Source organism: Alligator mississippiensis, chromosome 1, assembly GCF_030867095.1.
Source record: "Alligator mississippiensis isolate rAllMis1 chromosome 1, rAllMis1, whole genome shotgun sequence".
NCBI classification, from domain to species: domain Eukaryota; kingdom Metazoa; phylum Chordata; order Crocodylia; family Alligatoridae; genus Alligator; species Alligator mississippiensis.
In genome coordinates this window covers 51,022,459-51,039,662 of record NC_081824.1, presented here as the reverse complement: position 1 = coordinate 51,039,662, position 17,204 = coordinate 51,022,459, and the positions used below count along the sequence as shown (strand labels likewise).

The window sequence follows — 17,204 nt, the reverse complement described above, 5'->3', positions numbered from 1 at the left end:
ATAAAAATGAAAAGTATTGTAAATAGGGAGGTAATGGCCTTGTCTCTGTGTCTCAGAAATGCCTGGTACGCATTATTAGGTCAGTTATTAAAAAAAAAAAAAAAAGCATTGATTCAAATATTTCTTGTCTGTCTCATGGAAGGTACTATGATATATTCAGCAAAATATAAATAATAATTTCTTCAATTTTGTTTGCATTGCAATGTTTGCCGATTAACATTTGAAAACATTTGAATATTAACAGTAGCTAGGAAATTCACTAACAAAGCAGCAGGGATCTGTTTTATAGCCGTGTTGGTCTGAGACAAGAAGGAATACAAACTATAAAACTCTTGGTTCAGGGGTGATACCTTAGACCAACTAGTAAATAGCAAAAAAAGAGAATTTTTTGGCTATTTTGTAGTTAGTCTAATAAAAGGTATCACCTCTGAGCCAAGAGTTTTAGAGTTTTGTATTCCTAACATAGCAGCTACATTCATCCAGGATGTACTCACAGATTTAGCAGTAGGCTAAATACCTCAGAGCATTGAGAATTACTCACTGAGCTTTTTATATTTTTTTTTTTTAAACTTTGAGCTAAATTTTGGGAATAAAAGAGGAAATCACCTTCTGTTTATACATTCCTCATGGAAAAATGGGTGTGGTTTAATGGACCAAACCCTGAAATTAAGGGGAGTCCCCTTTATAGGACAGGGTGAAAAAGGAGTTAGGCTAGAGTTGCCAACCCAGGACAGGTTTTATACTGCCAATCTGCAACCTTTTTATGGACAACCAAACTTTTTAGCAACATATGTTTTTATTGATATATATTTTATTTAATTTAAATGTAACCCTTATGCTCGTCTGTGGACTAGGGCCAGGTTTAAATTAGGGGTTTAACACCAACCATAGTAAATAAGCTTTGTTGCTTATACAAAAATTTGCAGACTATCATTTAAACAGTAGTTGGGCTGGTAACCTTGCTTGATTGCAGTAATGGTTTTTCATCATTCTGCCCCCACCCCAGGGGTCCTCTACTCACCCCCCACACCGCTATACCCCTGACCATATCCTGCAACATGTTGATATTGCATTCCTTAGATAGTCAGTTACCTCAGTGAATCTGGCAGGAGTTTTGGGTGAACAACAAATGCAGGAGGAAGTTTCCGGTTTTCAAGAAGATAGGATCATCATGGTTTTTAAATAGACATTAAATATATAGTATTGCATAGTTTAATATAATCCTATCTAAGAAAGCATGCTGACAATTTGCTTTAAATATTTAACAAAATTTTAATTTGAAATACTTCTGGAATATTTATAATTTCTTATAAATCATTCATTGGAAGGGGGGTAATGCTGTCATCCCTATTATATTATATTTAGTTAACACCCTTTTCATAAATCTGGGGACATGTAGTTGATCACTCATTTTCATGTTTATTATTCTCTTTAATTCTACTATATAATTTCTGGAATACCATCATTCCCATTTAAATAAAACATTTTTTGCTGTAAGAACATATCATCTTTAGACATTACTGCAATGGCATGTTTCTGGGCTGCTTTAAATAGTGGTTGGGGTTTTGTTTTGTTTGGAATAATAGTATTTACATAAATGTAGATTAATTGAGGTGGAAAAACGAATAATTATGTCCAGAATTCAGTGTCATTCAACTGCTTTGCTTAACATGTGCGATTAGCACGTAGCAGTAAACTCTGGCACAGTTCATGCTTCCAGGTACAGCATTTATGTGTGCGCCCAGGACTGCAGCATATGAGCTAAGGTGGAGCTGACCCAGCTGGAAGGGGACACAGAGGGTTAATTTGTCAGCCTAGGGCTACTCCATCCCGGGTCAGCCTGCTTTAGAGGGACTGGCTGGGGCACCAGCTGCTACAGTGCAGGCTATAAAATCTAGACTTTATAAAATCTAGTTTCCTAGTGAATGAAGGGCAAATTCAGGGACTAACTGCAAGCTGCAGAAGGAAGTCTTGCTGAAGTCAACTAGTTATCTGCTGGTAGAGGGCTTGCAGCAGCTGGTTCTACATTTGTTATTTTTAAGCTGCTAGAATACACTTTTTTAATACCAGTTAATAGAGCAACAGTCACTGCCCTATCAATATGCACCAGGCAAAACGACAGCTTATACATTACCATAACTTGCTGTATAATACAAATACAAATAAAGCCAGGGAACAGGATGTTGCCATAGTATAAATATCTCCCAATTTAAACATAAATGCCTTGGCATTACATCTGTATTTATTTTTGTTAAATGTCTTTTTATCTAGCAGCTGGTGAGCATTTTCTCGTGACAACATTCTGTCCCACTAAGATTATAAAGTAAAATTTGCTAAGCACTACCATCAGTTTCTACTCCAGGCACCATCCATTAGAGGTGTCAGAAATGGAGCAGCTATATCCCTATGAAATTCTTTGAAAATTAGTATAATTTTGGTTTTATATGGGTGCCCTCAGCAAAAAGGTATAAAGTACTGAGTTTCAGAACTGGTCAGTAAGGCTGGGGACAAAAGTTACACATAAACTGGTTTAAGTGGTCAGAAACTGGTGTAAACTTGTAATAGAACATAAGTTCAGTGCACATAAATCAGTTTCAAAATGGCCGAAACTGGTTGAAGATAAACCTGGTTGAATGTAGTATCAGACTTAACTGATTTGGGTCAAACCAGTTTATGGAACTTTCTGGTTTAAGTTAGATCAGAGTTCCCTCAGCATGCTTTTCAGCCCTGTGCTGGGTTGTCTGCTCCAGGGAGCATGGCTACCCCTGCTCTCTCCTCCCTAGCCAGAGCTCCAGCTGTCTGAGAAAGAGGTGGAGACTGTAGGCACAGCAGCATCTGCTTGGATTCCCCTTGCCCCAGCCCCCCCTTGCCACTTACTCCTCAAGCAGGGATCCCCCCTTTCTCCTCTCTTCAAGAGCACAGACTCCAGCAGGCATCTGGTCATGGTCACACCACCCCCATGCTAGCAAATGCTGAGAGGTGTCCATATGTGTGTGTCTCCAATATCACTGAGACAAAGGCAGACAGAATGGTGTCCACTTGGGGCTTTTTGGAATTCATTAGCAGGTCAGCTGGTAATGTTCCTCCATTCTTCCTTACTGCTTGTGTGGAGTGCATGCATCTGTTGATCATGAACAAATTTTATCAGCCCAAAAACAGCTTTTTCCAAAGCTCAGTATCATCAACAGTACAAATTCAGTACTCAGTATCATCAAGCAGTCCTCCCTCCCCCTCCCCCTTTGCTTCAGAGTGCTAACCCCAGGGGCTGGGTGCTGGCAATACTCCCGCCCTTTGAGCTGTGAGTTGGGAAAAGCCTGGTGAAGGCTGCTTCCCCCTCCCCTTCCCTCTCCAGACACAGCCTGGCTGGGGACTGTGCAGGCCAGGGTAGCTTTAAACCCCTCCCTAATCATAAAGTGCTGCTGGGGCCTGGCCATGCCCCCCCTCAGCTCAGTACTATTGATGAGAAGGGAGGGTTCACTCTAGCACCCCTCTTCTCCCCCCCTCCGTTTGTAGCCTGAGCCACTGTAGGCATGTGCCTGCATTTCCTGAATCAAAAGTTAATGTCTATCCACGTGCAAATCAGTTCAATCTCTGCAGGTTAAACTAATCTGCAAAGATTGAATCAATGCAGGCTTAGGCTTTTTGAATGTCTATCCCTAGGCCATTTCAAGTAAAGTTGCTTAGTTTTTAGCAGTGCAATTTTTGTTGAAATAAATGCGAGTCATTCAATAAACAGCTAACCTTGCTTTTCAAGTGTGGAGGCACAACTGAGATACAAGCAAGCCTGACCCTGATGATAGGTTTCCATTTCAGTGTCTTACTCTGCAAACTGATTGCAGTGCTTTCTTACAGGGTGAAATATTTAAACAAGGTAATTAAATTTTCATACGAACAATTTAAACTACCTCTGTGAGGCTTGATTTTCAAAGTGAAGCCTGGAATTACAGTATTAGGGGAGATGGGAACAGCACAGGGGAGGCCTTTAGCTAGTTGTCACTGTTGGAGGGATTCTTGCTTGAGATGTGGGAGGCCCCAAGGTTGGCTCATGTTGCTGGACTATCATTAACAGGGCTGGTTCGAAGTACTCCTGGGGTTGCATAAACATTCCGATTTCTTGTTTTCAGTTTCAGGAGTTTAGCTGGTTAGTTGCTCCTTCAGGTAATTGCAATTTGTAGGGGTTACAGGAATTGAGATGAAACACCTGTTTTTAATGATATGGAATAATTTTGGTCAAGTAATGAAAACTGATACTCTTAAAACATAAGAACATGGACTTTAACAAGTCTTTGTCCTTTACAATAATGTAAATCTCTGCTTAGATTTGTTGAATAACATAAAACTTTGTGGCTTTTGTATTCAACTGTTCAGAACTAGTATGTGATTGCTGAGCAGGGGGGAAGGGAAAGAGATAATACAGGGCTTTTTCTTCCTAAAACCAAGAGAGATTATAAGATTACGGTTTGTTCAAGTTGAGCTCTATTTTGCAATTGTTTAATTGATCGTTTTTAGGCAGACTGTCTCTCTCTTTGCCTTTAGTTATCTGCAGTTTTACTACTCCTACTAAGATCCTGTCCTTACACAGTGCTGCTGACCTGAGTAAGGTCTCATGCTTGTATTACGATAGCAAAATACTGAGCAACCAGCAATAATTTTCTGTCAACCATTATGAAAAAGCCCCACAAATAAAAATCTGCTCCCCAGAGCACCCTTTGATAATGAATCTTAATGCACCTTTTCATATACTTATGGATGTGGTAGAAAAATATTCAAGATATTGTGAGAAAGAGTCTGCTGACTAAATCTCTCATGGTATTTACTGTGCTGTTTGCTTTGGACTTGGAATGCTGGTTAATAGTTTCAAAGGTTGCTGTATAGTTTTCAAGTCTACAAACTAGAATTACCAAACGAAACAGGAAGTTATAATATATGTGAGACTTTTCTATTGCCCGTAAGTGCTCTGTCATTTCTGTGAAAGGCCATCAGCATTACAGCTTAATGCTGAAGCAGTGATGTTTGTTTAAGAGGATTGGTGGCCAGAAATAAGCCATAGTGTCTAATCAGACACAGGCCTTGCCTGGGCACAATGCCATGACGTTTATTGCGTGAGCATTTCTCATAAGCAAAATGGCTACGTCGTGAGGAGGATGGAAATGAAGTCTGGAAGAAATTAGGGTGCAAACTGGAGTTCTCAACTTTCTGAGAAGGATTTATTTGTATGTAAATATACTGAAATGAATGAGTCTGTGTAAATGATTTACTGTGAGCCAAATGGGGAATGTCTGTGGATGTGTAAGAGCTGAAAAGGAAGAACAATGTTTAGATCCTGCCAAAGCTCCCTTAAATCCTCCGAAACATTCCCCTGGAAGAAGATATTTCAGAAGGAAAACAAGAAAGAAATCAACTGAGGAGAGAACAGATTCAGAACAGAATAAAGAAAAAGAAGAAAAAAGCCATCATGAAAGGCAGAGTTCAGAAGACCGGGAGATTCTTTCAAAGGGGATGGCACTGGGTGATTCCTTTCCACAGAGGATGCCAGCGGACAGTAATATTCTGCCTGTAAGTACAGAAATTTCTGTTGATTTTGTACAAGCAGAAGCTTTGCCGAATGAAGAAAGCAGCAATTCTTTCCATGAGGACGGTTTTCATGGCGATAATCAAAGCGACGCTAAGTCTGATGAAATAGAGACATGGTTAAATGAACAAGACAAGAGGAGTACAGAAAAGGTCTGTGAACAGAAAAGGAAATATTTGTATAATGGCAACACAAGAGAGTTAACATTCCAGGAAAATGTTCATAGTCTTTCCTTTGAAAAAGCAGCTAGCTTGAATTTTGCTATCTTCCATTCAGGCAGAGAACATGAAGAGACTGGGTTAAGTGAATTTTCTTTCAGAATTACTGAAGATATCCCAGAAAGGAAAAACTATGAAAAGCTGTACTGGTTTCCCTCTGAAACAAAAAGTGACCCACAGTCTGAAGAAAAGAGATCTCACTCTTCTGATGCTGTCTTTCCTCATATATCGAAAGAAAAGGCATTTTATAGTATTTCTCCAAACAGCAGCAAGGTAAATATATTGGAACATTGCAACATTTAAAAATAAGCTTTTAACAAGTGTTGAAATGTCAATACTTTAGTAAAGCTAAATCACCTATTTGAACAGTTTCTTCTTGCTTATGATCTTCCTATCTCCTCTATTTAACTCTTTATACACTGTCATCCTGTGTACAGCCATAGCACAGTACTGTACACGATACTAAATCTTTTATTCATTTGTTTAAGTAGTGTTGCTCTGCTTTTGAACAGTGTGCTCTCTATAACCTGATTTCCTCATTTTAAAGAAAGATTCGTAGGTTAAAATCACTTCAAAAAGTGAAGTGAATTTTAAGAAGACTAGAGTTGTTTTATTATATTTACTTTTAATAGCAATAGTATATTTCCTCAGTGGTTCTCGGAAAACAGTATCCTTATTTGTTACATCAAGGACTATATGAGATGAAAAGGAGTTTTTAGAATTGATTGCAGTCACTGCCAGTGGGTGTTGAAGAACTGTAGCAATATATAAGATACTTACATCAAAAACATGACTCCAAATTATATGATTAATACTCTGCACTTTAAAGATCAGAAGATGAGTTCCAAACATGAATTTCTTTAAACTGCAACACATTGCTGAAATACGTTTGATTTTACAGGTAGGGAAACTGAGGTTTGAACGTAGTTGTAAGAAGTGTGAGAAAGTTGAATGCAGAGAGCTATTGGTTTCTAATCCCTTCACTTAGTCACGTAACAGTTTTGCCTTGTCCTTGTTCAGCAAATTAGCACTTATTAGTATGGCTCTAGAAAACAGAATTCCTCTTACTAGGGGGAAGAGTCCCTGAATAGGGACCTTGAGGGGATACAGTTTTAGTGAATGGGGCAAATGGCCATGTCCCATATATCTTTTCATCAAAGAACCAAATATGAGCCCTTAATCTGTGTAATTCACTTTTGTAAAGACATTAAAGAATCTTTTACAAGTTGTCAGGTTATAAATACAGACTAGAGATTTTTTTTTTTTTTCTTGCGTGGAGTGCAAGCACATGTTCAGATGTTCCTTTTTGATTTTTAGCAACGCGTCATGACCTAAGAAGTGTGAGAAGAAGTCTTGTCTGTATACCTGAGTTATATCTTATTAATTATGCCTTATTGGTTCAAGCAATTCTACTCTTGATGCAGTTATCCATCTTTGAAGTGCTTGCTGGTGTATCTTATTGCCCTGTGGGAAAGGAACTAATTGATACTGGTAACTGTAACTACACTAAGGTTCATACTGTATAACAGTTTGAGTTGGATATAGTTATTGTAGAGTTACAAAACGTGTAACTGTACGTAGGCCAAACAAATCTGATGGGTTGTAAAGAACCTTGTTTTGAATACAGCCCCTAGCCATCTGAGCAGAAATGGTTTGTCAGAGCATCTGGCTTTGACTTGAAAGCAGGTCCAGACACAAGCCCATATTTCCTTTTTTCCCATGTCTTATAAAGCCATCACCTTTTCTGTCAGTTTACCCCTTGGAAGCAAGTGGGTGTTTGCAAAGTGGACTCAGGGAGCAGATTTTAATAGACATCAGTTTGCTTTAGTGGCAATCAGACATACACATCAGTTTGCTTTAGTGGAAATTACATACATGTTTAGATTGAAAAAATAATCTTTTTGTCTTTCAAGATATAACACAAAAATTGTACACAAATGCACAGGACTTTTGATCATGTGCCCTATCACAGTTCTGCTGGCCAGGGTTTACAGTGAAAAGTGATGGATGGGAACTAGGGATTTATTATCATTATTATTAACAACAACAATAATGATACCGTGTTCACAGGTATCTACTCATACCTGCACTCAACCAGAACAGTGCAAAATGACTAATACCACTGCCATTTGCACTGGTACAGAGGGACTTCAGTGAGTTGCTAATTATATTCAGCTTGCTTGCACTATAGCCTAGATACAAACTCTTACCCTGTCCTGGAATAAATCCTTACTTTGCCTTCTGACCTCCAGAACACTTACTTGCTGTTTTCCAGCTTAAATATTTATGAAACAATGTTGAAGTATATGAAGTTGAACTCAGTACTATTTTAAGAGTGCTTTCAAATGGAAGTATTATTATTATTGACATAATTTTGATGGATTTGATTTTACCTGCAAATCTAGATATAAACATTTAGCTTGGATTTGAATTTATTATATGGTATGGATTTATTATTATCTTGTACTTTATTTTCATATTTTGTGTCATATTAGCCAGGCTAGATCACATGGTACAAAGTGTATATGGGGATAACACTGAGAGCACTTAGATCATGTCTTCCAAGCATTCTCATTTGGTCCATCTCTGGTCTCTGTACAGTACAGACTGGGCCATGAAACCCTGTATAAATGTGCTTCACCAGGTTTCCCAAAGACCTTTCCATCCCCTGTGCTGGGTTGTAGCTCAGATAGAATGGCTAATAGAGGAGGTATGCTTGGCTTAACTGCAAAGACTTCTAGCATTGTGATATTTAATAGGCCTGTGCTAATTGGCTAGTATTCACTTCGGTTTTGGATCTGGCTGATTTTGGGAACAATGATTCAGTTCGGTGATTCAAATCACTGTCCCAAATCGACTCGGTCAAATCTGATTCAGAGATTTGGATGATGCCAAATCAGCTGAATCTTGGAATCACACGTGCCCCACTCTCAGTGGCTGCCCCGCCTGGCCCCAGCTCCCGACTCTTTGAAAAAAAAAAAAAAGCCCCAACTCACCGGCTGCTGCCAGGTGGGGGGACGATCCCCGCTGCCCCCCACTGCCCCATGCCATGTGGGGGGGCTCGGTTACGAGCCCCCTGGTCCCTGCCCTCTTCCAGCTCCCAGCCCTTTAAAAAAAACAAACAAAAAACCCTGAATTCACTGGCTGCTGCCCGGTGGGGGCCAATCCCTGCTGCTTCCCACTGCCCTGCGCTGCAAGGGGGGCTCTTCAGTGAGCTCCCAGAAGCCCCGAGGCCACAGCAAGAACTGGTGGGTTTGGGGGTTTTTTTGTTTTTTGTTTTTTTTAAAGGGCCGGGAGCTGGGGTGGGCAGGGCAGCCATGTTAGGGGCTGGGACAGTGGGCACAGCCCCCCCCCCCCCCACCTGGCAGCACCAGTAGGAGCTTTTTTTTTAAACAACCAGAAGCTGGGTCCAGGTGGGACAGCCATTGGGGGGGGAGGGTTGGGACAGTGGGCGGGGGTTGGGGGGTGCTCAGGAAGGCTGGGGGAGCAGTCACAGGATGGGGCCAGGCAGTGGTCCCCCCATGGTCCCCTCCCCCCTCCTCCAGCCTTCTCTCCCCTACCCACTACTTACCAGCATGGAGTCTGGGTCCAGCTCCCTGCTGCAGGCAGCAGGGACTGCCCAAATCGCTGAAGCTCTCCGAATCTTTTCTGAATCAATTTGGAGAGCTTTGAATCTATTCGGACCTTTTAACTGGTCCCCTGATTTGATTAGGATTCAGAGATTCAGCCACTGAATTGGGCTACATTTCCTCTGAATCGAGTCACCACCCGAAGCTTCTTGCAGCCCTAGTATTTAATGCATATTATGTTGATGTTCCATGAAAATGCTGCCTAATCTAGGAACTGGACACTAGCAACTCCTTCACTTCACATTCACCAAATGGCCATCAGACTTTTGGTCACTATCAACTTGGATTCAAACCAATGAAATCTCTGTATCCTGTAATCAGTTGCCCAACTCACCTAGTGTACTTCTTGATAATTCCAGTTCCAATGTAGATATGTGAACATGTCTAATACTTCTACCCATCTGAAGTATTTTAGGACTAAATCACGCTCATCTACTTGTAGTGACCTCTGTTGTCTCCTATATCAGACTAGAAGCTCTTAGAAATAGGGGCTGTGTTTCTGGTCTGAGAGAGAGTACAAATTAGGACAGAGGCAATAAATACTTCAAATGCCTTTGGTTACAACTATGGCTGTCAAATGATTAAAGAAATTAATTGCAATTAAACATGAGATTAAAAAAAATATTTGCAATTAATCACAATTTAAATTGCACAGGGCATTTGTACACATCACGGGGGTTTACTTCAGTTTAATTCTCCCTAAATTGAAGTGGCGGGTCTTTCAAAACACCAGTTCGATTTAGGGCAAGGTAAACCGCCATGGCGTGTGCACAATGGTTGGGCCCAACCCTTACCTGCCTCTCCGGCAGGGGGGAGGGGATGGCGAGCTGTTGGTGGGCCAAGTGTTCCCTGAGCTGCGTGGGGGTGGGGTGGGGTGGGGAGCTGGTGCTTTCCTCTTCCGCAGCAGCGCTACCCCCCCAGCAGCATCCACCCACAAGCACCTCTCCCGAGCAGTCCTGGAGGGCACCACAGCTGCGGAGGGAAGCACCAGGTCCCTGCGCAACTCAGGCTTGCCGCTTTTTTTTTTTTCCTCCTTCAGTGGAGCTTGCCTGCACAAGCTGCCTCTGCACAGCCCCTGAGATGCACAGAGCCTGGTGCTTCCCTCCACAGCACACTAAACCACCTTGGAGATGTTTTATTTTGCTGCATCCCAAAGTCATTTAATGCGCATTATGCCCCCGACACGTGCAAACAGCCCGCTATTAAAGTGCAGTATGCCGTCAACATGTGCAAACAGCTGAACCATTAGAGCAGTGCAAAAGGGGCATTAAGCTGCTTTAAAGGCCAATTTTATGGTGTGTACAAATGGCCACAGTTCAACAATAATAGAATCCCCCCTGGCATTGCTGGTGCCCCTCACTCTGACCCGCAGCTCCCTGGCACTGCTGGTGCCCCTCACTCCTGGCCTGCAGCCCCCTAGCGCTACTGGTGCCCCATACTCCTGGCCCGCAGCCCCCTGGCACTGTTGCTGTTAAATAAAAGGGTTTACATTATCACCCATGCATCAGATAAAACGGGTTCTATGACACGTTTATTGCATAAGTTATTCACCATTGCACATAGCAGTGAGATAATAAAACACTTTTCTCAGTATTTCCGCCATTATCATATAAACTTTTGCTATCTACTTACAGTATTACACCAAGGAAATAGGGTCAGTAGTCATTTTTCAAAATCTAGTATGAAGGGCAGAGTGCAGGATTAGTCAGCTGGAGTTATTGTCACAAGATCTTCTGTTCCCTTATAATCTTCATGGGAAACATCTACAGGACTCATAGGACACTGTTTAATGGAGCCCTTTGTTTTATCATTTTTAGAACCTCTTGAAGTCCAATTGCTAACCTTGCAGGGAAGGAGTGGGGAGGACTTGTCTGAAGAGTCACACCCATGTTTAAAGTCTGCATAAATCCATTCTTACCTAGTCACAAGTTACTGTGCTGTTACAGACCTGTTCAGTCTTTCTTTTTTAATCAGTGCTCTGTCTGCTGGTTAGTTCACAGAGAAAATAGCTGTCGGGGGAAAAAACTGCCTTGTTGCTTAGTGCCCATAAATGTTCTGGTTCCTAATAGTCAAAATTTCCTCTTGACTAATGTATACACTCTTCTTTTGTCTCTCAGTTCTTTGCCTCCTTTTCTTTAATCCTCATGTTTCAGAGTATAAATACTTTACTAGCTGGTGTCAGGAATAAATTTGTACTATCACAATCTACTGTTGGACAGGTAGTTTCACATCAGGTTTTACACTTTCATAGATTTCGTAGACATTAATGCTGGAAGGGACCTCATAAGATCATCGGGTCCAGCTCCCTACCCAAGGGGCAGGAAGTCAGGTAGGGTCAAAGGACCCCAGCAAGACAAACGTCCAAATGTTTCTTAAAAGTGTCCAGAGTAGGTGTTTGTACCACATCTGGGAGGAGTCTGTTCCAGGCCTTGGGGGCTCAGACAGTAAAGAAGTTTTTCCTTATGTCCAGCCTGAAACGGTCTTGCAGGAGTTTGGGACCATTGGACCTTGTCATCCCTTGGGGTGCTCTGGTGAACAGGCATTCCCCCAGATCATGATGCATGCCCCTTACGTACTTATAGGCTGTCACCAAGTCACCCCTGAGCTTGCGCTTCTCCAGGCTGAAGAGTCCCGTAGCTCGCAGCCTGTCTTCATAAGGCCTGTTCTCTTGCCCTCTGATTGTGCACGTGGCTCTCGTCTGGACTCTTTCAAGCTTCTCCAGAGCCACACGCATGATCAGAGGGCATGAGAACAGGCCTTATGAAGACAGGCTGTGAGCTATGGGACTCTTCAGCCTGGAGAAGCTCATGTTCAGGGGTGACTTGGTGGCAGCCTGTAAGTACATAGGGGGTATGCATCAGGATCTGAAAGAACAACTTTCCTCTGATCTACCCAGGTATTAGAAAAATGATACCATGCCTTTAAATGTAATTTTTTTCTTAACTTCTTCCTTATTTACTTATATATAAAAGAACTAAACAAAAATGGTCATTCAGCACAATTTTGGGCCTTCTGCAGGGCTTCTGTTCTGCATTCCTTTCTTTGGTTTCAGTTTTTCACTATTGAAATCAATGGGAGTTTTTGGTTGGACTTTCATAAGAGTAGAATTAGATCCTTTGACTTACACAGAGCTTCTATGTTACTGTACAAAAAAGAAGAAAGAGCATATTAACAAGAGCAAAAACAGCCATAGCAGTAAAGGTGAACTGATGATAAAATCAGAAGACAACGAGTGGACCAATAGATACCCTTAAAATATTGTCACTGAGAAGCCAGATCTATCCAGAATACATCCTATACAAATAATCTGTCTCTCCCCTTCTTACAAATCCTGCTGCCCACTCTATGAGATGTTTTGATGAACTGAACTTCCAACCTCTAGATGGACCTCCTTTTAAGCTTGCATAAACTCAATATTTGTTTCTTGACTCTGTTCTGCTGGAGATATATAATGGGACTGGTTCAACAAAAAAATCTCCTTTTATGGTTTAAATTCATATTAGGTTTGTGGGATTTAAAACTGGCTGGTACATAGAGTGTTGGCTTTTGAAGCAAAGTTCAAAATACTGTGCAAAGTTCAAATCAAAGTTCAAAATACTGTGCAAAGTTATTTTGGTTTCATGTAGCTTTTTCCCTTTGGAATCTTCCTTATTTAGTAAATTGTCACTTAAATACTAGTAAATATTGTTTTATGTTAACAATGTCCTATACTTTTGATGAACTTTGATGTATTACTAGATATTAGTAGTGCTGTATGGTATTCCTCCTGATGGTTTCTTTTTGGGTGACAAAGTAGCATATTTTGTGCAAGGGTTAAGTTTTCTGAAATTTTTGTATTATTTTGTGTATTTAACATTGATATACTTTGAAACTGGAGTTTACCTCTGTTATCATATATGAATGATTTGGACTATTTTCTGCCACCTCATTACTAGTGGATGGTACCATATTCTTCAAGATTATCAATGAAAATTCTTGCAGAGTAGGGAACTGAAATTGCAGAAATTCTAAATGCAATACTTGGCAGTATAACAGAATGCAACCTTTATCTCCCAGTTTCTCTCTACTCTATTTTCTTATTCCTTTTTTGGCCTAAACTGGGTGTTTGTGACAGAGACTGCAGTGACAGTCTGGGAAACTGCAATCCTTTATGTCAAGAATAGGCACAGCATGAACTGTGGAAGTGCTACCCAATCTGCAAGGTTTCTTACCCCTGAACTCAAAGGGAACACCTCTTGGAAAAGAGGGTGATTCAATTTTCCAGGCTGCTAGCTTTGTTTCTTCCTCTGAGACTGCCAGCAAGGATGTTGGTTACTGCCAATAGTTTTTTGGGATGAGTTCAGAAGAGTGAATAGAGACCATTAACCTCATGTCGCATCCTCTCAAAATTTGTTCTGAAAGCATTAGTATCACTACATCTTGATTTAAAATTTTTTTTTGTTCATTTGTGTCCATGCCATTTGGATATGTAAGAGAAGAGATAAATATGACATTCAGACACTGACCTGCTGCCTGAAATCACTTGTGGTCAGAGGAATTCAGTTTGTTGCATTTGCACTCTACACTATTCCAGTAATGGTAATTACTGGTAATATTTACATAGCCATTACCAGTTAACCATGAAATAGACCAAGGGTCTGAATTTGTATGAAAAAAAAATGGCCTGCGGAAAATTATATTGTCAACTGTTTTCTTTTTAATAGTATATGTAATGGATGTGATTCTTATGGACAATATACAGAAGACTTGTTTAAAAAGACAAAAAAGTAAGGTTGTGTGTGTTAGCTTTTCTAATTGACATGGTCATTTAAAAATACTACCCAGTTAAGTGGCATTGACTTGATTCATACTGCTGGTTGGTGGTTGTATCAGGACTAGAAAAGCTGTTGGGAAAACTATTTAACTTACTTGCCTGGTTTGAAATACCAAAAGAAAAATAGTCCAAAAGAAAGAAAATTGTGCTTTGCTGACAATTTTTAATATACTTTAAAAAAAGAGTATGCATGGAGCTTTTTGGTATGCTGAATTAAGTTTTCTATTCTGTTCCACATAATTAATATCTCCTGATTTTCTCTAAGGTCACCTCTCCCCTGATTTCATTTAGTAAATTCTTTGACAGTTTAGGTTTGTGACATCTTGAAGTATATAGAATTCTGAGTTCTATATTTTTTCTTGTTTTGTACATATCACATTGAATGTTTTCTTCTCTGCCTTGCCTTTACCCTTTTTTAATGAATATACCTTGCTATGACAAAGCAGCTGCATTCCAGCATTTATTCTACCCTTCATTTGAAGGTTATTGCTGGCTAGTTTATAGTATTACTATAAATGTCTCAGTATTGGTGTCTTTATATAAAGTTAAAAGTTCTCATTATCGTGGCCACTACTATTTACCCTATCACTCAGTTGTATTGTGCAATTTGATAGATACTTTGAATAGAGAATAATATAAATGAATTTGCCATCAGTACTAAGGTAACTAATAACTTCATGTTTAAATCAGTGCGTGAAAATCCTAATCTTCCCCTCAAAGTACGGTGTGTATAAGATGGTATTGAAACAAAATATTGTGGTAGCACAGTTCACTGCCTTTGGTAAACTTAGAATCCAATTATGTAGCCCATATGCTTTCATGAGCCTAATCCCCAGTGGTTGCTACCATCTTTTGTTTTGTGTTCTTGTAATTCACTAATGTTGGTAGGGAAACCACATCTTCATCTGTTTCCACCATCATGTTTCCTGTAGAAAGATAGAAATTTTAAATTTGCAGCCTTCATAGATGGCCCTGGAGGCAGAGGCCACCCAGGAGATGCCTTTGAATTCAGAGATTTCAAGACTAGGTTGTCATATAATGATCATTTAGTCTGACCTCATTAAGACAGCTCTATTTTGTACTTGAATAGAGGTGCTTGAATTAGTACAGCTTGGTGGCTAAGCTTCTTACCCTGTTGGCTCTGTCATTTGGCTCATCACCAGAAATCCTATAAAAGTGGAAATTTGGTCATAGGAGTAGGGAAAAAGACAAGAGGATGGCACAGGTGTGCAAGGAGAAAATTAGGAAGGCCGAGGCACAATTTGAAATGCAATTGGCAAGAAAGGCAATAAATAAAGTATTCTACAAGTATGTTAAAAATAAGAGGAAGACCAAAGAAACCATAAGTCCTTTATGGAATGCAGAAGGCAGTTTAGCTGTGGATAATGCAGAGGAAGGTAAAGTATTTAATGCCTTTTTTGCTAAAGTCTTTAGAAATATGGGCAGCTACCAGATGACAAGTGCACTTGGCAGCAGAGATAGGGAAGGAGACAAGCAGGTTAGAGTAGGAACAGAACAGGTTAGGGTAACTTAACGCAGCTAGATGCTTTCAAGTTGGCAGAACTAGGTGGGATGCACTCTAGGGTACTGAAGGAGTTGGCTGAAGTAATTTCAAAGCCATTAGCTATCCTCCACGGAGGCTGCTTGATGTCTTGAATGATTGGAAAAGGGCAAATAGACTTCCCATTTTTAAGAAAGGGAAGCAGGAAGATCCAGGGAGCTACAGACCTTTCAGCCTGACCTAAATACTTGGAAAGATCATTGAGTAGCTCCTAAGGAATCAATTCTGAATGACGTGGCAGAGAACAAAATGATGAGCAGGGATCCAGGTTTTCTGTTTGCTGCAGAAAAACTCAGACGTTCTCATTTTAAGGAATAAAACTCAGGTTTTCCCCTTTGAAGGAGGAAACCGTGGGCTTTCCTTTGCATGCAGGCAGACTTCCAGCCTGCAAAGAACTGCTTGGGGCTGGGAGGAGTGGGGGGAGGGTGATTGAAGGCAGGGAGCACCTTGTGTGTGTGCATACAGCTGGGCAGGGTGGTGGGAGCTGCTCTGGCAGCTGGATACAGGTAAGTCTGTGGGGGGGGGAGTTGGAGGGCCATGGCTTGGGGACTGGATGTGGGGGCTGTGTGGGGCATGTGGGTATGTGTGGGTGGCAGGGGTGGGTGGAGAAGATGTGTGTGCAGAATGAGGTGTATGGAGTGGGGAAGGTGTCTAGGTGTTGGGGCTGCAGCAGGGTAGGGGCCTGAGGTAGCGTTTGGTGCCACTGGCAAGCCCAGCTCTGCCAGGGGGAAGCTGGTGGTTGGGGGCCCTTTGGGGGCAGCAGGGAGCTGCATGGTGGACCTGGCAGCACTGGTAGTTGGTGTTTGTGCTGCCAGGTGCGGGGCAGGGTGGGACAGCCAGGAGACGCTGCTGGAGGAGGAGTGGGGGGGAGCCTGGCTAGGCTACCTGGCATGGTACAGGAGCCCCAGCACAGGATGGGGGATGCCACAGGCCTCCCTTCCTCCTGCTTCCAGCCTGTGCTAGGGCTGGATTTACTCTGCTGTGGCCTGGAGCCCCTTGCCCTCTTGCTCTCTGCAAGATGGCCCGGTCCAGATCCGTGCTCTGTTTCACAATGCTGTTGTGGAGTGCAGCGCTAGTCCTCCCTGCTGCGCTGCACTGTGCTGCGCTGCACTGTCATGCCTCAGCTCCAGCCCCAGCCCCAGCCAGCGATGCAGGGCAGTGTGTGTGCTACCCCAGCTGCTGCCTGTGCTTTGGCATGAAGTGCACACCATGTGCCTCAGGCTGGAGGCTGTCCCTGCCATAGATCCATAGATTCATAGATGTTAGTGTGGGAAGGGACCTCAATAGATCATCGAGTCCGACCCCCTGCATAAGCAGGAAAGAGTGCTGGGTCTAGATGACCCCAGCTAGATACTCATCTAACCTCCTCTTGAAGACCCCCAGGGTAGGGGAGAGCACCACCTCCCTTGGG

At 41.7% G+C, this 17,204-nt stretch overlaps 1 protein-coding gene across 17 annotated transcripts in view; it reads left to right on the top strand.

The window, feature by feature from the left end:
* Positions 1-17,204, top strand: part of DST (dystonin) — a 494,468-nt gene that overhangs the window by 211,152 nt on the left and 266,112 nt on the right. The window contains exon 1 of one of the 17 annotated variants that reach the window (XM_019496897.2): positions 5,114-6,063. The exons of the other annotated variants lie outside the window; for them this stretch is intronic. Coding sequence (XP_019352442.1) covers positions 5,269-6,063 — 795 coding nt within the window. The 5' untranslated portion in view covers positions 5,114-5,268. Of the gene's footprint in view, positions 1-5,113; positions 6,064-17,204 lie in introns of those variants that run through there. 17 annotated transcript variants of the gene reach the window in all.